Source organism: Carcharhinus amblyrhynchos, chromosome 10 (assembly GCF_965287045.1).
Source record: "Carcharhinus amblyrhynchos chromosome 10, sCarAmb.v2.hapA, whole genome shotgun sequence".
Lineage (NCBI taxonomy): Eukaryota > Metazoa > Chordata > Chondrichthyes > Carcharhiniformes > Carcharhinidae > Carcharhinus > Carcharhinus amblyrhynchos.
In genome coordinates, this window is record NC_137333.1 from 77,965,554 (window position 1) to 77,987,589 (window position 22,036).

Below are 22,036 nucleotides of genomic sequence, written 5' to 3' on the forward strand. Positions count from 1 at the left end.
TCTCCTCCATTTCTCTTTTAGGATCATAGAATCATAGAATACCTACAGTGCAGAAGGAGGCCATTTGGCCCATCAAACATACACCAACAACAATCCCACCCAGGCCCTATCCCTGTAACCCCACACATTTACCCTGCTAATCTCCGTAAGGGGCAACTCAGCATGGCCAATCCACCTAACCTGCACAGCTTTGGGCTGATTTTTTTTGTTTTATCTTTCAAACTTTCACCAACTCTTTAGTTACTATTTCTCTCCCCTTGTTGTTTCTTTGATATTTCCGCAGGTGGAAGGGTTACAGGGGCCCAGAGTTACAGTCCAATATATCAGGGACTACCTCAGTTGGCTGTATGGAAGACTGTATGATAATATTGTGAGATGAGAAGAATCTCACCAATGTGTAACATCAACATTCTGACAAAGCCAGGCCCTATAGTTATGCAGGATATTCTAAAATACACTGGTGCCATCATTGATACAGCTGAGCACAATGTGCAGTGTCCATATGTCACTACCATCTGACACGTCAGGCTCATATCTCCATATCCTAACCTTTAGTAGGCCACACTATGTACCATTCTGATTGCATATTATAAAAGGAATGTAAAGGCATTGGGGAGGGTGCAAAAAAGATCTGATACTGGATTTGTGAGGTTATATCTAACACGAAAGGATTACCAGGCTGTGTTTCCTTTCTCTTGTGAAGAGAAGGCCGATGGTGGACTGATAGATATCTTTAACATGAGGCTATGCTTTGTTAGAATGGATACAAAGGGAGGGTTTCTGTGATAGCTCGAGTCAGGAGCCGGTTTGTTGCAAACAAATGTAAACTCCACTGGGAAAACATATTCAAATGTTTACAGGTTTGACACTATCTTACTACCCAGAGCACAGCACTGGCACTGCCCATCAGTTGATGGGCAGAAGGAAGGAGCAATCACACCCGTTTCCACAGTTTACATATGTGAGGAGGAACTAAACTGGGAGTCATCAATATGATAGACATTATGGCTGGAATTTTACTGGCACACCCACCCTGGAATCGGGGTGGGCGAGGCTCACAGAATGGCATTCTCTGTTGGATCTTATGAGCCTTGGGCGGGTGAGATGGTAAAATTCTGGCATATGAATCAAATAGTGAATTCCAAACAAACTTCTTCACCCAGACAGTGATGAGAATGTAAAACTCGTTACCCCAGTGGGTAGCTGAAGTTCACCATTTTGATGCAGTTACAGGATATTAGAAAAGCAGATATGGGAGAAAGGAATAGAGACTCATGCTGATCGAGTCAATCAGGGAGAAATGGGAGGTGGCTTGAGTTGCATATTGGTGTGGACAGCCTGTTTTTGCGCTGTATATTCAGCGTGTGTGTCACATTACTTCGGTGATAAAGGTGAAGGAGTGACACTTGAAACTGGACAATATGTCCTTATCTGTAGAGAAATGAAAAATATAACCCCGTTTAATAATAAATCTACACAAGTTAGTCTCCGAGTAGTCATGAATCACATACTGAAATAACTGTTTCCAAACTTCACTCAATGTCAATTGGTGGCACGGTGGCACAGTGGTTGGTGCTGTTGCCTCACAATGCCAGCAAACTGGGTTCGATTGCAGCCTCAGCTGACTGTGTGGCGGATGTGGAGTTTGCACATTCTCACCATGTCTGCGTGGGTTTCCTCCGGATGCTCTACTTTCCTCCCACAGTTCAAAGATGTGCAGATTAGGTTGATTGGCCATGCTCAATTGCCCCTTAAGGTGAAATTTTCCCATCCCACCTGCCATGGGAACTGTACCAGGCGGGACACAGACTGGGCAAATTTTCTGATCTTGGGACGAGCGGAGCTGGAAAATTCCAGCCTTGGTGTCCAGAGCTGTGTAGGGTAGGTGGATTAGCTATGGTAAAATGTGCGAGGTTACAGGGAAAGGTTCTGGGTAAGATACTCTGTTGGAGAGTCGGTGCAGACTCGATGGGCCAAATGGCCTCCTTCTGTGCTGTAGGGATTCTATGCTTTGGCGTTGCCAATTGCTGATCATTTTACCAACTGTTTTTATATTACCTGTCATAAACAGCCCTTTCCTGATTGTGGTTGAGTGTTGACCATAAACTAAAAAGGTAGTATTTTGTATAATTGTTAAAATACAGAGGCCTCAAACTGAACCTTTGCTGCTTTGGATGACTTTAGAGACAGTATATCATGAATGATTCTAACTGCAGGTCGAGGAGGTTTGAATAGATTGTGCAGGTACAATGCCTTTCTGAAACTGAGAGCACTAAAGCATTAAATCTACTGCATGAAATGCTGTCGTCATACGCTCCTTTGGCAGTTCTTTGTTTATTCTACTTCAGGCAACCACACTGTATCCCACAGCAACAGAAACACAGCGAATGAAATGCTCAAACAGGTTCATCTCCACAAATTGATCTAAAGGATTCAGAAATCGTAACACAGCCTTCCTGTCTGAAATGGAACTGATTCTAACATCGTATGTAAATCCAGTGTCTGATCCCGTTGCTTTGCAGGTAAATCAGCACCACTATGCTGACTATTTTGTGTTAAGAAACCAAACGAAAACAGTTCTAATTGGTTTTGTAACTGCGATTTCCCTCCTTCCTCCCCACGTGGCAGTGCTGGAAGTCAGACTCCGAGTTTCCCAATCATTCCCGATTCTGCCCAGAAGTAAAGCACGGTCACAGAAAAGCAAAGAAAGGCAAAGAGGCAGCAGTTCCTGAGAAGGGAACTAAGAAGGAACACACTAAGGTAAAAGAGAGTAAAAAGCACAGAAAGAAAAAAGGCCACAGAGCAAGTGCACCTGATCTTTGCCCAGGTGAGTGAATAGAATATATTTTTCTTTGATGTTTGTAACCCTGCTATACAAAAGCAATTTTGAAAAGAAAACGAAAGGACTTTCACAGAAAGCAGTTCTGGAATTTGAGAATTCTGCCCCTCTCTTACAGGCGTCAAACAGAATTGTAGGTGGGTGATGGGTCATCCAGTCATCAGGATTTACAGCATGGAAACAGGCCCTTCAACCCAACTTGTCAATGCCGCCCTTTTTTTAAACCCCTAAACTAATCCCAGTTCCCTGCATTTGGCCCATATCCCTCTATATCCATCTTACCCATTTAATTGTCTAAATGCTTTTTAAAAGACAAATTTGTACTGTCTCTACTACTACCTCTGGCAGCTTGTTCCAGACACTCACTATCCTATGTGTGAGAAAATTGCCCCTCTGGACACTCTTGTATCTCTTCCCTCTCATCTTAAACCTATGTCCTCTAGTTTTAGACTCCCCTACCTTTGGGAAAAGATATTTACTATCTCGCTGATCTGTGCCTCTCATTATTTTATAGGCCTCTATAAGATCACCCCTCAGCCTTCCACACTCCAGAGAAAAAAGTCTCAGTCTATCCCGCTTCTTTTTGTAACTCAAATCATCAAGCCCAGGTAGCATCCTAGTAAATCTTTTCTGCACTCTTTCTAGTTTATAATATCCTTTCTATAATAGGGTGACCAGAATTGTACACAGTACTCCAAGTGTGGCCTTATCAATGTCTTGTACAACTTCAACAAGAGATCCCAACTCCTGTATTCAGTGTTCAGTGAAACCAAGCATGCTGAATGCCTTCTTCATCACTCTGTCCACCTGTGACTCCACTTTCAAGGAGCTATGAACATCTCTTTGTTCTGTAACTCTCCACAATGCTCTACCATTAACTGAGTAAGTCCTGTCCTGGTTCAGTCTACCAAAATGCACCACCTCGCATTTATCTAAATCAAACCTCATCTGCCATTCATCAGCCCACTGGCCCAATTGCTCAAGATCCCATTGCAATCAGAGATAACTTTCTTCACTGTTCACTATGCCACCAATCTTGGTGTCATCTGCAAACTTACTAGCCATGCCTCCTATATTCTCATCCAAATCATTAATATAAATAACAAACAACAGTGGGCCCAGCACTGATCGTTCAGGCACACCGCTGGTCACAGGCCTCCAGTTTGAAAAACAACTCTTTATAACCACCTCCTAGATTTTGTCAAGAACCCAATTTTGTATCCATTTAGATACCTCACCCTGGATCCTTACCCTTATGCAACAACCTACCATGCGGTACCTTGTCAAAGCCCTTGCTAAAGTCCATGTAGACAACATCAACTGCACTGCCCTCATCTACCTTCTTGGTTACTCCTTCAAAAAACTCAAATTTGTGAGACATGATTTTCCACTCACAAAGTCATGCTGACTGTCCCTAATCAGTCCTTGTGTTTCTAAATGCCTGTACATCCTGTCTTTTAAAATACTTTCTAATAACTTACTCACCACAGATGTGAGACTCACTGCCATGTAGTTCCCAGGCTTTTCCCTGCAGCCCTTTTTAAACAAAGGCACAACATTTGCCACCCTCCAATCTTCAGGTCCCTCACCTGTGACTATCGATGATTCAAATATTTCTGCTAGGGGACCTGCAATTTCCTCCCTAGCCTTCTGTGGATACACTTCACCAGGTCTTGGGTCCTAAAGCACTTGATGCACTTTTAAGACTTCCAGCACCTCCCTCTCTGTTATATGTACACTCTTCAAGACATCACTATTTATTTCCCCAAGTTCCCTAACATCCATGCTTTTCTCAACAGTAAATACTAATGAGAAATATTCATTGAGGATCTCATCCATCTCTTGTGGATCTGCACATAGATGACCTTGTTGATCCTTAAGAGGCCCTCCTCTCTCCCTTGTTACTCTTTTGGCCTTTACGTATTTGTGGAAGCTCTTTCGATTCTTCTTTGCCTTATCTGCCAAAACAATCTCATATCCCCTTTTTACCCTCCTGATTTCTTTTTAACTCTACTCCTACACCCCCTGTACTCTTCAAGGGATTCACTTGATCCCAGCTGCCTAGGCATGTCATGTGCCTCCTTCTTCTTCTTGATCAGGGTGGGTACATTTCTGCAGGGGAAACCACCTACTAGCCCTATTAGTACAGGAAATGGATCAGGGCTGATAGCTGAAAGAGGCCTGAAGTATTTTGCACGTGCAAATAGACCCTCAATATTGATTTGATGCTCCCTTTTGTTAAATTGAGCTATATGCATGTAGGTATTCAGGAGAAACAGGATGACCTGTGGCCAAACCAGAGGCCCTTAAAGGAGCACTGCAACATCCATGTAAAGGGATTTTCTCAGGACGCCCCACTGGAGGGTCTTGTATTCAGCCGATCTCAGCAAATACAAAGACTTGCAAAAGACAGTACGCAGTTGAAAAAGTTCTTTATTTGACTAATGAACTGGGAGAGAGATAGTCAGAGGATTCAACTGAACTCTGACTTTACATCACAAGAGCACAACAGATATACTTTTTCAAAGATTCATCCAAGCCACTCAATCCAATTACATTCATGCACCATATTTACTTTGGCTGATAGCATTCTACCTCCCAGCAGAATTAGGAATTCATTGGTTAACCAAACCCAGAGGTTTCCCCTCCACCCCCCCCCCCCCCACCCCCCTGTTGCCCAGTAACCTTATCTATGCACATCCAGTAGGTTCAAGGGTCGCTCCTAACACCTGCAGTCCTGGGAACCAGAAGGGAGTCCCTCCTCTGGTCTGTTTTCCTGTTCCTTTATCAGTGGAGGTTGAATCGCAGCTATTAATTCCAACTAGAAGCTGAATCATTCTATTCATTTCAATAACCTTGGTAACATAGAGCTGTCTGGCCTGTCCCTGATAATGGGGCATATGCTCTATGCTTCATTGTTACAGAAGAATGTGATCTGTCAAATTAACTTATTTCCCATTATGCTAAGGGGCAAATTGCTTGTTGGCTAAAGCTCACAAGAAAATACAAACATACAGTTTAAATCTATAATACTTGTTCAAAAAAGATTACATATATACTTATACAGTACAGTACAGGAAACAGGCCCTTCGGCCCTCCAAGATACAGATAATATCTTCATATGATATATGTGATTTTGATACCTTTGGTATATATATACATATATAAGGCACACTGTGGTTCCTATTTTAAATCTACTTGTTTTAATAGTCTCTAAAAGCAAAGTTTTCTGTATCCCCAGCCACCCTCCCCCACACTGCCACCTTCCCTTCCCTCCTGACTACCAATCTCCCCTCCCAGTGCCACCCTCCCTTCCCACTGACCGCCTCCCACTGCCACCACCCTCCCCTCTGATTGCCACCCTCCCCCAAACACTGTCACCCTCCCCTCTGACGACCTGCCTCCCCTCCCACTGCCACCTTCCCTTTTGACTGATACCCTCCCCTCTGACTGCCACCCTCCCCTCCATGTTCGCCTTCTCGCCAGCTACGATTTCCGTGGTGGGCGGAATGGGAAATTTTGTTCCACTACCTCCTTCCAAGCTGCACACCATCCTTACTTGGATCTGTATTGTCCTCCTATCACTGTGGCTGGGTCGAATACCAGTAACTCCTTGCTAACAGCACCAGGATCTACCTACACTCAGAGGACTGAAGTGATTTAAGAAGACAGTTCACCACCAGATTCTCAAGGGCAATTAGGGCTGGCTAGCTGGTGTTGCCCACGTCCCTGAGAGAATATATTAAAGGAAAGCACACAAAGAAATCCATCTGGGAGATGCAGAAAAGACTTCAGACTTTGTTTCAAAATGATGGAAAGTTAAATGATTAATTCTGCCAGGTTTTCTGGATATTATGTTGACATATCTGCATATCATACTTACTCTTCCCGAATCTAGTGGACTATTGTGTGTTAAACATCATTTCACTGTTTAACTTCCAGTGATTCACCTGCTGCTTACAACGTCTGCATTATGCTGTTTGCTAAATTTTATTTTAATTTTATTGTGCTTTTACAAAATTTTCAAGTCTGTAATTACTTAATCAAAGCTCAGTGCTACTCTATCAATAAAGAATTTCATACAAGTGGCAGGTAATCTGTGTCAACAATACAGTTGCTCATTTCGAGCAATGCTGTTCTGGCTGGGAAATCACTGGCAAGTAATGTAAAATTCTCAGAGTGTGAGGCTGTAGTCTGTTAAGGTAAAAAATTGCCACAGTCTCAGTCGATCATAGGCTGGCAGTGATGTAACCTGAGAATCACCACACATTAGGCAAGGGGTAAAGGTTGAGAACGTGGCCCTTCATGAACAATCTCAGAGAGGCAGTGGCCTAGTGGTATTATCACCAGACTGTCAATCCAGAAACTCAGCTAATGTTCTGGGGACTCAGGTTCGAATCCCACCAAGCAGATAGTGGTATTTGATTTCAATAAAAAATAAGCTAGAATTAAGAATCTACTGATGACTATTAAACCATTGTCGATTGTTGTAAAAACCCATCTGGTTCACTGTTATCCTTCAGGGAATGAAATCTGCCGTTCTTATCTGGCCTGGCCTACATGTCACTCTAGAGTCACAGCAATTTGGTTGACTCTCAACAGTCCTCCAAGGGCAACCAGGGATGGGCAATAAATACTGGTCAGCCAGCGACGCTCATTTCCCATGAATGAATAAAAAAAGTACAGGAATTGAATCTGTGCTGTTGGTGTCGCTCTGCATTACAAACCAACCGTCTAACTAACTGAGCTAACCAATTCCAGATCTACTGGAAAAACATTTAAATCCCCTTCCCCTGCCACTCCTTCCACCAAAAAGGGCAAGAGCGGAAATGTTGTGGGAACACCATAAGCTTCGTGTTCCCCAACAAGATCACATGCAATCGTCACTCGGACCTAGACCAGCTTTCCTTGACCGTCACTGGGTCAACATCCTGAAACTATCTACTCAGCACCATTGTGGGAGTACCTTGATCATGGACGCAGTGATTCAAGGTTCAAGCCCAGGCAATAAATGTTGGCTTTGCCAGCATTATCCACGTCCCAAGAACAAATAGGGAAAATTCTCCCAAAGGAAAATGAAAACATGGGAATAGTTGAGGGAGAGACCAGGAGACATTTTAAAGGAAGAGTAGGTATACATTGGAAATGGATAAGAATGAGGAGTGAAATGGTCTTGGGTTGCTCAGGCCCAGGTACAAATAGAAATTCTTCCTGACTGCAAACCTCTCTGGCACCCCGTGTACAAAACTCTGCCTTGGACTACGGGTTTCTACTCTTTCCCAAAACAATTCTGGAGTATCTCAATATTAATCTGATGGATAATCTGTTTTTCAGCAGCAAGTCTCTGGGTGGGATTCTCTGATTTCCTTCATTCACGCCCCATTGCAAGTGAGAATGGAGAATTTGGCACTCAGCCAACACTCCATTCACTACAGCAGGACTGGAGAATCCCAGCTGTGGGCAAGGTTGGAGAATTGCAGTGTTTGTGTTTTGAGCTGGAACACATACTTATCACCGAGATTATCTGTCTTTTCAGCCTTCAATCCATATGAAACTACATCTCAGCGTGACTTCGTTTATCGACCGGGTTCCTCAGCTGAACAAATTCGGTGAGTCTGAGTAAAAGCAATGAGTGATATGGATTTTCCCTGCTCCATGATATCTGAAGATTGGATAGAAATGTTCACAGGAACGTTATGAAACCAAGCATGATGCTGAGACATAAGGAGATAACGGGCCAGATGATGAAAAACTTGATCAAAGAGATAGGTTTTTAGGGGTATCTTAAAGGAGGAAAGCAAGATGGAGAGCTTGGGGCCGAGGCAGTTGGAGGCATGGCCACCAATGGGGGAGCGATTAAAATTTGGATGGGCAAGAGACCAGAATTAGAGGAGTGCAGATATCTCAAGAGTTGTGGGGCTGGAGGAGATCACAGAAATAGGGAGGGCTGGGGTCATGGAGTGATTTAAAAACAAGGATGAGAATTTTAAATCAAGAACAGGAGCCAGTGTTGATTAGTGAACGTAAGGGTGATAGGGAGCAGGATGGTGCAAGTTAAAGCAAGGGCAGCAGAGTTTTGGATGACTTCAGGTTTTCAGAGGATGGAATATGGCAGACCAGCCAGCAGTGTGTTGACAAAGTCAAGTCTAAAGGTGATGTTGGCACGAATGAGGATTTCAGCAATAGGTGAGCTGCGATAGGAGTGAAATCAGACTGTGTTACTAAAGTGGAAATAGAGGAACTTAGTGACAGCACAAATATGCGCTTAGAAACTCATCTCAGCTGACACCGAGGTTGTGAACAGACGGGCTTAATCTCAAACTTTTGGCAGAGGGAGAGGAATGGTGTCAGTAGTTGGGGAATACAGTTTGGAGCAGGATATAATTAATTGGAGGAAGTTTCTGCTTAGCTAGGCATGTCGTTTAAGCAGTCTGACAATGTAGGAATAAATGAATACATTGATGAACATCAACCTGTTGAACAGTTTTTAATTGCCTAATTTGAGCATGTGATTGAAATTGTAATTATCTTTCAAACCATCTGTAACTTATTCTGCCCAGTCTAACATATGACACTTGCTGCTCATGTTCTTTCTGTTCATAACTAGCTGTCACAGCATGTTAATCCAGTGAGAATTTACAATTATCCTCACGGTTCTTGCTTTCACAGAAGCAATTCACAACGACCATATATTTGCCAAAAAAATCATTCACCATTGGGTGGAATTTTCCCTCGGGAGCTATGTCCCATGATGGGGGCAGAGATGGGGAATGTTACGTATTGTGGAGTCCATTGGGAATTTGCACCATATAATGTGACCCTGGTCTGATTAAATGTGACTCAGTGGCGGATAGGTGATGGTGGGGGGGAGCAGGGGGAGGTTGCAATGTTTTGCATGGCGAAGCAGGCTGAATGGCTCATACCCTGATGTCATATCTGGGCACCATTTTTAAACGACGCCTGGCCTTACATGGTGCACCATTGGAGAAGGAAGATGGAGCTTCGAAGAAGGAAGGTGGGCCCTGGGAAGAAAGAAGATGGCCTCTTGGAATGCTCTGAAGCTGGAAGATGGGCCTCCTGGAATGCTCCAAAGTTGGATCCACCTTCTTCAGGTAAGTGCCAATATATACCACACTGATCCAGACGATTTCCCGCTGGTGGTGAGGATGTTCCAGGATTGGAGGGTGATTCCGGTTGGGCCTCCACCTGCATCTCATTAGCAGGATGCAATTAAGTTTCACACCCGCCTCTGCCGGGAATTGTGTCCTGCTTTGATTGGGAGGGTTTCGAAGATCCCACCATCATTTTAAACGCATTCTTGGAGCTGCCACCACACAGTCCCTCCCTGATCACCATTAAACCCTCAACTGGGGGACCAGTGGAAAATTCCACCCATTTTCTGGAAATCTGAGATAAATGGCTGAGGCATTTAGTTATAATATTCATCATCAGATGATCTTTTCTGTGACCGTTTGATCATGGAAAGATTATGTACAACATGTACATGGGGCAGCACAGTGGCACACTGATTAGCATCTCTTGATCAATTGGGCCAGTGGGCTGACGAATGGCAGATGGAGTTTAATTTAGACAAATGCGAGGTGGTGCATTTTGGTAGATTGACCCAGGGCAGGACTTACTCAGTTAATGGTAGGGTGTTGGAGAGAGTTACAGAACAAAGAGATCTAGGGCTACATGTTCATAGCTCCTTGAAAGTGGAGTCACAGGTGGACAGAGTGATTAAGAAAGCATTCGACATGCTTGGTTCCATCAGTGAGAATGTTGAATTCAGGAGTTGGAATGTCTTGTTGAAGTTGTACAAGATATTGTTAAGGCCACACTTGGAATCTCTGTGCAGTTCTGGTCACCCTATTATAGAAAGGATATTATTAAACTAGAAAGAATGCAGAAAAGATTTACTAGGATGCTACTGGGACTTGATGGATTGAGTTATAAGGAGAGGCTAGATAGACTGGAACTTTTTTCTCTGGAGCGTAGGAGGCTGAGTGGTGACCTTAAAGAGGTCTATAAAATAATGAGGGGCACAGATCAGCTAGATAGTCAATATCTTCTCCCAAAGGTAGGGCATAGACTTAAGGTGAGAGGGGAGAAATACAAAAATGTCCAGAGGGGCAATTTTTTCACACAGAGGGTGGTGAGTGTCTGGAACAAGCTGCCAGAGGTAGTAGTAGAGACAAGTACAACTTTGTCTTTCAAAAAGCACTTAAATACTTACATGGGTAAGATGGGTAGAGAGGGATATGTGCAAATATGGACAATTGGGATTAGCTTAGAGGTTTAAAAAAAGGGTGGCCTAGACAAATTGGGCCGAAGGGCCTGTTTCCATGCTGTAAAACTCTATGACTCTATGACCAGCAAACTAGGTTCGATTCCTGGCTTGGGTCACTGTCTGTGTGGAGTTTGCATGTTCTCCCTATGTTTGCATGAGTTTCCTCTGGTGCTCTGGTTTCCTCCCATAGTCTAAAGATGTGTGGGTTAGGTGGATTGGCCATGCTAGATTGTCCCTTAGTGTCAGGGGGACTAGCTAGGGTAAATACATGGGGTTATGGGGATAGGGCCTGGGTGGGATTGTGGTCGATGCAGACTTGATGGGCCAAATAGCCTCCTTCTGTACTGTAAGATTTTATGACTATTATTCTATTTTATGATTATTTTATGATTCTATTTTCTATTCAAATCCAGCAATGGAATGAGTCGGTTTAACTGTGACAACATTTCTGACTCGTGGAGAGTCCTTTAATTTGTGCTTTATTTATTTGTTCTGATTTTGTTGTCTTTCTGCAGTCCTGAATCATCGAATGGGTTTACAATCCCCTTTCAGCTTCAGGAGCCGATTGGGGACACCACATACACAGATGATTATTCCTGGAAATATCCTTCCAACCAACAACACAGGCGAACGGAAGCGGAAGACAGGGAAAATAACATTCAGCGATGCAAGGTCAACAACATTGATACATACCTCCCATAAGAAACTTCAGGGAGGGCTTATGTTTCACTGGTGTAGGGTAACATTTTGAATATAAAGACACTGTGCTAGAGGCTGGAATTTTACTGCCTCACTCCCCCAGAATCGGGACAGGTGAGGCTCGCATTCTCCCTGAGCCTCGGGTGAGCGACGCAGTAAAATTCCAGCAATAGTGTCAAAACTATTCTGTTCCCCTGGTTATAACCTCACTTGCAAATTGTATTATTATAGTGTTTGCTGCTATGGAAACTACTGGAGAAGGACCCAGAGACCTACCATAAGGTGAAAAAATGTTTCATGAATTCGATGTCTTCTGAAGGAATGCAGAAAGTGCGAGCGTGCCAATATGACACGATTTATCGGCAGGATTACCTGGGACTACAGCAAGGTACACTGAAAGTCCATCGTTACCTTATTTGAACTTGTAGGAATTATGAAGACTCAAATCATGTTTTTCAGTGCTGCAAGGTGTACAGCTCTTTATCAGAACATAAAAGCGGCGGATTCTTTTCAAGAAATTTCAGAATGTTAGTCTACTTTTTGTTTAAGACGACCCTTTCCTGACTTGCCATGTTTCATGTAACAAATATATCATTAGGTGGAAATTAGGTCTGAAAAAGGTGATTCTAATTATTGATTGGGGTCAGGTCTACCAGGGGTGGGGGGGGGCTGAGGTGGCTGATGGGGGGGGGGTGGGGGTGGGAACGACATCAGGGCTGGCCCAGAGATGTCTGGGAGGCCAGTGATCAGGGGATGAGGAGGTCCAAAGGCCAGCGATGGGGGCCTGGAGCTAGCTGGTGATGGGATTGGCCAGCGATTGGGAGGTTGGCAGTGGCGTGCTCAGTGCTATCCTGCCAGTCTCTCCAGTGGGAATAGGCCCTGCTCCTGGATTTTCAGAGTGAATCACGCTCGGGCACCCTTCTGTGCTCAGAGCATGGGAGATTCATTTAGAGTTACTCCAGTGGGAGTTACTTCAGTTTTCACCTGAATTGGGGACTTAGAATTTTTTGGGGAGAATTCCGGCCCACATGTTTCACTGCGCCCACATCATCTGTCTGCAATTCTGCAGCTGAATAACTGGCAGCTGCACCTGCCGGAGAACCAAAAAGTCACTAAAGCCCAAGGGGGGTTTAGGGTATTGGGGAGGGGTGTCGGGGGAGGGGTTTTGGGGAGGTGGGAGGTTGTTGGAGGGCAGGGTCTTGGAGAAATGGGCGGAGTGTTGAGGAGAATAGGGTTAAATTCCTCACCTGCAGCTTTCAGATATCTTCCCAGTGTTCCCAGGATCTCTGAGAAGCATCCAGTTCACAGAGCGTATCAAAGATAGTTCTTTTACTTGTGCTTTGGGATGTCCTTTGGCTGAATAAAGTCCGGTGAAAGACGAAATTACTCCTTCCCATCCTATCTGCCAGGTTACACTGTACTTACAATATGACTTTATCAGGAGCAGCACCAGACATACTTAAAAATGAGGTGTCAGCCTCATGAAACTACGAGCCCAATTCTACATCGCGTTGTGCCCATTTTCGGACACAAAAATTTGGTAAAGTCGAGCAATGAGATGCGTAGCGTGATCCATGCCTACATCCATGCCAGGTCCCCCTTTACCGAGGCGCAAAAATGATCGTGATTGGGACTGCACTCAAATGTGCGCGATGGCCATTTAAATGCATTTGCATGCATTTAAATTGACTTCATGGGCTGCCCGCCCAATCTTACCAGCACTTCCCCCTTTACCACCGTATTTGTCCATCCAGAATCAGTGAGAAACAGACATATTCCTCAAAAGTCCGATTTGGGCACCTCAGTTAGTGAGGAGGTAGGTGCCGAGCGTCCAATGGCTCTCTGCTTGAGATCGGTGGGGGTGGAAGAGAGGTCTGCTGCCATCTGCCTGTGATCAGTGAGGGGGAAGGGGAGTCCATTGTCATTCTGCCTGAGATCAGTGTGGGGAAATGGGGGACGGTTCATTGCCTCTCTACCTGTGATCAGTGAGGGGGAAGGGGAGTCCATTGTCACTCTGCCTGAGATCAGTGAGGGAAGGGCCCATGGTTGGTCTGGTTGGCAGAGAGAGTGAGGTGATAAGGGATCAGTAATGTTGTGGGGCTGGGGCAATGTTTGCGGGGACTAGGTGGAGGCATTATCCAGCCTGGGAGGGACGTGACAAGACAGCAGCAGTCTATCTTTTTTTATCTGCGCATGTGCAGTTGGAGGTGCTGATCGGAGCTGCAGGATTTTGGGTGTGTTAAGCCCCACCCACAGGCTTGAGCAGCACGATTCAGAATCGCTGATATTTTTGCAGGCAGTGTGTGTCTGGGGATGCCTGAGAATGGGTCTAAAAGTCGGATCTGAAACACTCCCAGTTTCAAGTCCACCCAGCACTTAGGATCAAAATGGTAAAAAAAGGCCGTACAACACAGGGATCACTCACATCCCAAACAACCAAGGGATCAGATGAAAGCCATATCCAATTGTGGATGTTGGAGGACAATTAAAAAATGAATAAACATCCCCATCCTCAATGATGGGGGAAATCCAGCACATCATCAGTGTAATGAACATTTGCAACAACCTTTGGCCAGAAGTAGCAAGTGGGTGATCCATCTCATCCTCTTCCTGAGGTCCAAGCCAATCTTCAGTGAGTTTATCCTTCTGTGAGACATTGGCATTTGTTTCCCACCCGAAATTGCTCTTGATTGACTTGTGGGGCATTTCCCCACATTGGCATGAATTTAGAGTCACATGTAGGCCAACTGGCACATTTCCAATTAGTGAACCAGATGGGATTTTACAACAATTGATGATGATTACCATTATTGAGACCAGCTTTATATTCCAGATTTATTATTGAATTTAAATTCAGGCAGCTATGGTGGGATTTGAACCCATGTCCCTAGATCATTATCACAGCCTCTGGAGTACAGGTCCAGAGATGTTACCATTGCACCACAGTCTCTGCCTAGCAAGAAATAACTTAAGGCACTAACACTGCTAAGGTTATGAACTCTGACAGCATTCCTGCAATAGCACTGAATATTTGTGCTCCAGAACTTTCCGCACTCTTAGCCAAGCTGTTCCAGTACAGCTACAGCAGTAGCATCTTCCCAGCAATGTGAAAAATTGCCCAAGTTTATCCTGCACGCAAATAGCAGGACAATCCAAACCAACTAATTACCACCCCATCAGCCTGCTCCTGGTTATCGGTGAGGTGATGGAAGAGGTCATTGCCAGTGCTATCAATCTGCTCAGCAATAACCTGCTTATTGATACACAGTGTAGGTTCCACAAGGATAACCCAGCTCCTGACCCCATTGACTCAGTGCCTAACTTTGGCATTAAGGCAGGATATAACCAAGTGTGGCATTAAGGAGCCCTTGCAAAACTGGAATCAATGGGAATCAGGGGAAATCTCACCACTGGTTGGAGTCATGCCCAGCACAAAAGAAAGATGGTTGAAGTTTTTGGAGGTCAGTCATCTCAGTTCCTGAACATCCCTGCAGGAGTTCCTCAGGGTAACATCCTGGGCCCAACCATCTTCAACTGCTTCATCAATGACCTTCCTTCTGTCAGAAGTCAGGATTTTTTCTGATGATGGCACAATGTTCAGTATTATCCTTAGATACTGAAGCAGTTCATTTCCACTTACAATCAGAGGTGGACAACATTCAGGCTTGGGCTGATAAAGTGAATAGTAGCATCCATGCTACACATGTAGCAGGCAATGACCTTTTCCAACAAAAGAGAATCTAACCAGCTCTCTTTGACATTCAATAACATAATAATCAACATCTGGAAGCTGTAATTACGAGGAATTTGGAATCTGAATGAAGTTGATGATTGTATTGTAGAAACAGTGTTACAAGAGCAGATGGAGTTGTGATTTAAATACTTGTTAAAACAGTGATCTATGACACCATTTCTACAACAAGTAATATCCAGGAAATAATAGACATTCTTTTGAAAAGGGGCTGAAGGGTATTGGTAAAGACATTGAAGAGTGCATTTTGTTGGGGCAGGAACCTCCAAATCTTGAACATAGAACATACTAAACTTATACACAAAGATATGGAAGAAATGCAAAGTGAAGAACTGCACTGTTTTCCATTTCAACTGATTGAAGTTTTTTTTCCCCAGAATCTATAAAATGTCCTCCGTGTCTGCCCAGGATCAGCAGACAAAGTTCTCCCAAGGCAGAGGGCAAGCTTCACTGCAGAAAAAAACAGCAGAAACCTGAGCTGGCCGACTGCACCTCTCGATATGGCAGCAATAAACACTGGGACGTTGCAGCAAAAGGAATAGGTGAGAATGTTTAAACACCCTAATGATAATGTTACTGCATTTTCTCCAGAAGCATGGTTTAGGGCGTAAAGAGTCGCAATAGTTCAGCTTTTAATTTGGGCTTCCTACTGTATCCTATTCTCGCTCATCAAACAAAAATAGAAAATGCTGGAAAATCTCAGCAGGTCTGCCAGCATCTGTGGAGAGAGAATAGACCCAACATTTTGAGTCTGGGTGACCTTTTGTGAGAACTCAGTTGGAGTTTGCTTTCCCTACGCTTTATAGCCAATGACTGCCTTCCTTCCAGAGATTCAAGTTCTTTCTAACATTGGCATTGAAACCTCTGAGGAGGATCAGTTACAGAGACTTGGGCTGGGGATTGTTCAAGGCTTCTGTAGAATATTTGCTTGGTCTCATCTGTTGCTTCAAGTCTAGTACTCTGCGCTGGGTGACAATGGTATGCTGGTTCCTCATTACGGTGAACTGGGCAGTCTTGGTCCATTATTTTACAGGGAGATTTAGTCAGGTTTCAGACAAGCTTATTTCTGATGATGAAGCTCCCCCTATGAGTTGCCATTCCTCTTCTAGAAGGTAGCTCCAGAAAATCTTGTACCTGGTGTCTTGTTCCTTCAGCTGGGCTCCTCCTGCAAGTCTCTCAATTCGGACAGCAATGTTGACGTCAAGGTACCTCGGTTCCCAAGCTCCGATGACAGTACAACGCTCTGGTCATTCACTGTTGGGGTTGCCCATGACAGACCTGAATTTCAGGTCCCAAATGCATTTTGACAAGTGGAAGTTGGTGATTTATTTTAATTTGGGGTGGTCACTGCTTGGCCACTATCACATGGTTTAGACGGAGCAGAGCTTTGGTCCAATTGTAGACAATTGGAGGCCAGGTAAAACCTTGGTGAGGAGAAATAGCTGCCAATTTTCTTACAATACAATAGCGATCACACTTCAAGAGAACTTTCTTGACTGTAAATGCTTTAGAACATCCTGAAGATGTGAAAGGGGCAACATAAACGCAAATTCTTTTTCCTTTCTGACCATCGATATGACCGCAACTACCGTTCAGGGCTTTCCAAAGAACAATCCATGTAACCTGCTGTCCTCCACCTGTGTTAAAAGAAATGCAACTACTTTATACACAAAAAAAAATTCAGTGGATATTTCAGTACCCGGTGTTCTTATTAGCAAGCTCCATCTATAAAAAATTAATGATTTTTCTCCTCCCAAAATCATAGATCATAGAACCATCATACAATCCCTGCAGTGCAGAAGAAGGCCATTCAGCCCATCAAGCCTGTGCTTTCAACTGTCCCACCCAGGCTCTATCCCTGTAACCCCACATATTTACCCTGTTAATCTCCCTGACAATTTAACATGACCAGTCAACCTCACTCACACATCTTTGGACTATGGGAGGAAACCAGAGCACCCGGAGGAAACCCACGCAGACACAGGGAGAACATGCAGATGCCACACAGACAGTGACCCAAGCCGGGAATTGAACCCAGGTCCCTGACGCTGTGAAGCAGCTGTGCTAACCACTGTGTCACCGTGCTGCGCTAAATATAAAATATATGTATTTGTAAAATATAAAATTCTTCTATTTTGGAATCATTTACAGTGCCCACTGTGACGCAAGCACATATCAGGAACCAAGAGAGCAGGAAACAGCTGACAACATATGACAGAGAGTATGGCAAGTTTAATACGGATTTTGCCAAAATATTAAAGTCCCTTGAGTCTAAAGCAGCCCAAGACTACCTGTCATCACTTCCAATTAAAGGTAAGGCTCTGTTATTCCCTGCATTAAATACTTCCAAATTTTATTTCTGTCAAATTGTGGCTATGACTAATTAATATAACCAATTACTGCTTGGGTAGTACAAGAAATAAAACATGAGAATTACAGGTACCATATCAGTAATCACATCCTACATCCCACAGCCTGCAGATGGACAAAAACAGAAAATGCTGGAAAATCTCACCAGGTCTGACAGTATCTGTGGAGAGAGATTAGAGCCAATGTTTCGACTCCAGATGACTCAGCTCTGATGCAGAGTTATCCAGACTCAAAATGCTGGCTCTATTCTCTTCATTATTCTCTCTCCACAGATGTTGTCAGACCTACTGAGATTTTCCAGCATTTTCTGTTTTTGTTTCAGATTTCCAGCATCCGCATTACTTTGCCTGAATGCAGATGGACAAATTGGGGTCTCAATAGGGGAGCAAACAATCAACACTCTTACTTCCAACATATGTCTCCTTAGACAAACTTACAAGCAGAAGGCAACTAATTAAAATAAAAATTTGCATCTGAGGAATGTGGGTGGTCCATAAAATTCTGATGCTGTGTAGGATTAATCATCCTATTGGCTGGTGTAAGGATTGTGACAGCCATGGAGGGAATGTTTGCATTGCGGCCAATCAGGATGCCACCACTTCACAATTCTCTATATGGAGTGCGACAATGTGAAAGTGTCGATCTCTGACAAGTGTGGAAAGTTATTAGCTGCCAGCTCATTCTGAAAACCTGCAGGCATCAGACACTGATAAGTGGAAGCCTTGTACATAACAAACCCAAAACCAACAGTTTATCACTTATTTCCATTTAAAGAATTTTTCCCATTTATATAATATCTTGATTAAAGCAAAACTAATTTGTAATAAAGTGAACCTAATTTCCTTTGCTGAGGAAATGTGCTGTACAAATTGGGGGTAATTTGCGATGCCTGTAATTTTTAAGCCTCTCGTGTCTGTGTGTGGACACATGCACGCTCTCTCCGCAGCTTAACAGAAAGGCAGACAGCGTTCTCCAAGCCCTTGAGAGCTGAGTTCCAAAGCCCTTTGAATTGGCTACAATGGCTTATAGGAAAGTAGTCCAAAAATGGCTTCCCCGCTGACTTTTATTTCCACTTTTGACACATTTCTGGCCTCTCCTCATCAATTCCCTGTGGCTGAGATCAGGAGTGCAATGGAGGTGATAATTAAACTTGTGTGAATCCCCAGATGGAAGAGCAATTGCACTGCCTATCTCTGTTGCCAGCTCTGAATATTTGGATGTCATTCTTCTGTTCCTTCAAATTTTCTTCCTTTCTCCTTTTTTAAAGATTAAGACTCATCAGTGAATCTCTCCACTCAATGTTTGAGATGAGCTGATTTAACTGTGGGGTCAATGCAGCTGAAGATGATTATGTCCTTAACATCAACATGCATACAATTCCAGTACGGATCACTGTGGACAATTGGGAATGGGAACTATGAATAATAGTTCCTTCTCTCTGGCCTAGAGTTTGTTTATTCATCCGTGGAACATGGGCATCGTCGGCTGACCAGAATTTATTGTCCATCCCTAGTTGCCCTTGTTCAGAGGGGCAGTTGAGAGTCAGCCACATTGCTGTGGCTCTGGAGTCACATGTAGTCCAGACCAGGTAAAGACAACAGATTTCCTACCCTGAAGGACACTAGTGAATTGGATGGGTTTTTCCAACAATCAACAGCGGTTTCAAGGTCATCAGTAAACACTTAATTCCAGATACTTTTTACTGAATTCAAATTCCACCATCTGCTGTGGTGCGGGATTCGAACTTGGGAACCCAGGACAATGGCTGAGTTTCTGGGTGAATAGTCTAATGACAGTATCACTAGACCATCGCCTCCTCATATAATGGGGTCAGATCCTGTGATTAGATTAATTAACTAAATTATCACCTTACTTTTTCTCAGCATTGCTTTAGTTCTGCTAATTTTAAGAAAGATGAAAATAAACCAAAACTGCATCGTTCCATCGTTCATTGAGAAACTTTATGTTGAGCAATAACTTCCCCAAGGGCTATTCTCAAGTGGCTTATCACAAACTGAGATCTTCTTTTGCATGCTTCCCTTTCTCCACTGTCACATCCTCTCTCCAGCAGATTGCTGTCACGTTATGAATCAAAACCCAGAGACCTGTGAACAAACAGACAGAGGGGAGGCAAGTGATTTCCATGTGACCCTGAGCTGTACTCTGACCAGCACTGGCCCAGGCTCAACAAATAGGTTGAAAGAATACAGGCAAAATGTACCCATAATATCGACACATGGCACATTCAGCAATCACGGTGTTTGAAGGAAGTAAATTGTAAGGTTTTATTTTTGCGTTTCACTTGCAGATCAAGAGGTGGTGTTGCAGTTTATAGATAATGTGGCTGCAGAAAGTGGAACAAACTGAAGATGGCGCCCAATCTCTTTGGCCACGGCAATGACTGAAGGTGACTCGGTGAATGAACAAGCCTTCAAGGAAACGTTTCTGTAACGCAGGCACAAAGACAGAATTGTGAGAGTGAGATTGTGCAATTAGGCCTACAATTAGGCCAGTTGAGATTAGGCCTGTTATCGATAGTCTGTTGGCTGTTTGAAAGCCTTAGTTCATGTAATTACTGCTTCTTTCATCCAAGTGTTAACGTTTGTTAAGAATTTGATTCCCTGACTTTTGAAAATAAATTTGTCAATCTATGAAGGAAAAGACTTAGTACCTTTGTGGAATCCTTCTGTTCCCTATGCACGTCCTGTTAGTACTGGTTAAGAGAAGCTCCTGAAGGAATGGGTTGATCTGATTTTCGCCGATGAGTTTTCTTTTTCAATAATTTGTTAAGGAGAAAGCCTTATTTCCTATGAATAAGGCACTTCATGTATTGTGTAAATGTAATTATTGTACTGTACCAGCATTTGGTCACGTCCAACTCCTTTTGTACATTATTTCACTTGTAAATCAATCCAACTGAGTCACTTCAGCCTCTGTACACGTTATTGTCCATTTTCTGAGGGTTGGGAGAATATAGTAACTATTCCAGAATTCCCCAGAGCAGGATTCACGAATAATTAGGGTGTAGTTATTAAACCTTGACAGGCTAACCTATAAAGAACAAACAAGAAAGATGCAGGTTTCAGTGCAAAAGGCAATTGATTTGCCTAAAGAAAATGCCATGTAACCATGAGCACAGCAGTGGTATTTTTAAAACTCAGCCTAATCTATCACACACAGACTCCAACAAGGCTATTGAACTAATCAGGAGCAGGAGCACAGCAACCAGGTAATTTCAACAGCCTCCCACTCCATCCCCTGACCTTTAAACTTCCCAGCTGGCCTCCTGAGCTCGGCCCCTCACCTCCTTCCTCCTCATCACCCTCACTGAGACTCTTGAGCTTCGCATATCTAGGCACTTTGGTGTGTGGTGGGACTGCTTGTAGATCCAGTGAGGACTACAGAGCTGTCAGCTGTCCAGTGGGCCAGTATTTTCTCAGGCAGGACTTCCTCCACCACCAGGGGCAGAAGTGTTGTGTTAAAGCAGTTACCATGCTTTAAATCAAATAACTGCTCCTTATTTAACACTTAATCCCTTCGAGGGTTAATCAGCGTATGCTGCCCTACAGCAGCACCTGGATGACACCCAGGCTGAAAAATGACCAGCTATATCACAGAAAGCTCCACACCAACCAGAAAAGAGCAGTTTGATTATCCATGTTCCTGAACTTAATCCATTCCCTCTGGATCACCAGAGCATTGTGGTTGCAGTCCACATCGCAGCAACAGTGTTTTAATAGGTCGAGCAGCATCTGTGGGAAGAGAAACAGAGTGAAGATGATGATACTTCTTCACTGAAATGCCAGCTTTGATTTGAAATATTGAGTGGGATTTTCCAGCCGATGGAATCTTCTGTCCCTGCTGAAGTCGGTTCAGTAGATATGGCAGCATCTTTGAAGAGAGGGACAGAGTTAAACATTCACCATGAGTCCTGCTGCCTGAAGCACCTTAAGAATGTCGCTTACCCTGTGATCATGTCTTGTGGAACTGTGCGTGAGGATGTCACCCATATGGCAGATAACCAACCCCTTGTTTGTTGTTCAGAATCTGATACATTGGGATATTCTGAGGTGGACAAAATGTCAAA

The 22,036-nt window shown here is 43.8% G+C and overlaps 1 protein-coding gene across 1 annotated transcript; it reads left to right on the plus strand.

The window, feature by feature from the left end:
• Nucleotides 1–2,354: 2,354 nt before the first annotated feature.
• LOC145349408 (testis-expressed protein 26-like) lies at nucleotides 2,355–20,624 on the plus strand. The gene is made up of 8 exons (XM_080197935.1): nucleotides 2,355–2,522; nucleotides 2,629–2,827; nucleotides 8,376–8,448; nucleotides 11,645–11,801; nucleotides 12,060–12,216; nucleotides 15,957–16,121; nucleotides 17,731–17,892; nucleotides 20,258–20,624. Exons 1-8 carry the CDS (start codon nucleotides 2,466–2,468, stop codon nucleotides 20,314–20,316), a joined length of 1,029 nt encoding a protein of 342 aa, XP_080054061.1. The 5' UTR covers nucleotides 2,355–2,465; the 3' UTR covers nucleotides 20,317–20,624.
• The last annotated feature ends 1,412 nt before the right edge of the window (nucleotides 20,625–22,036 follow it).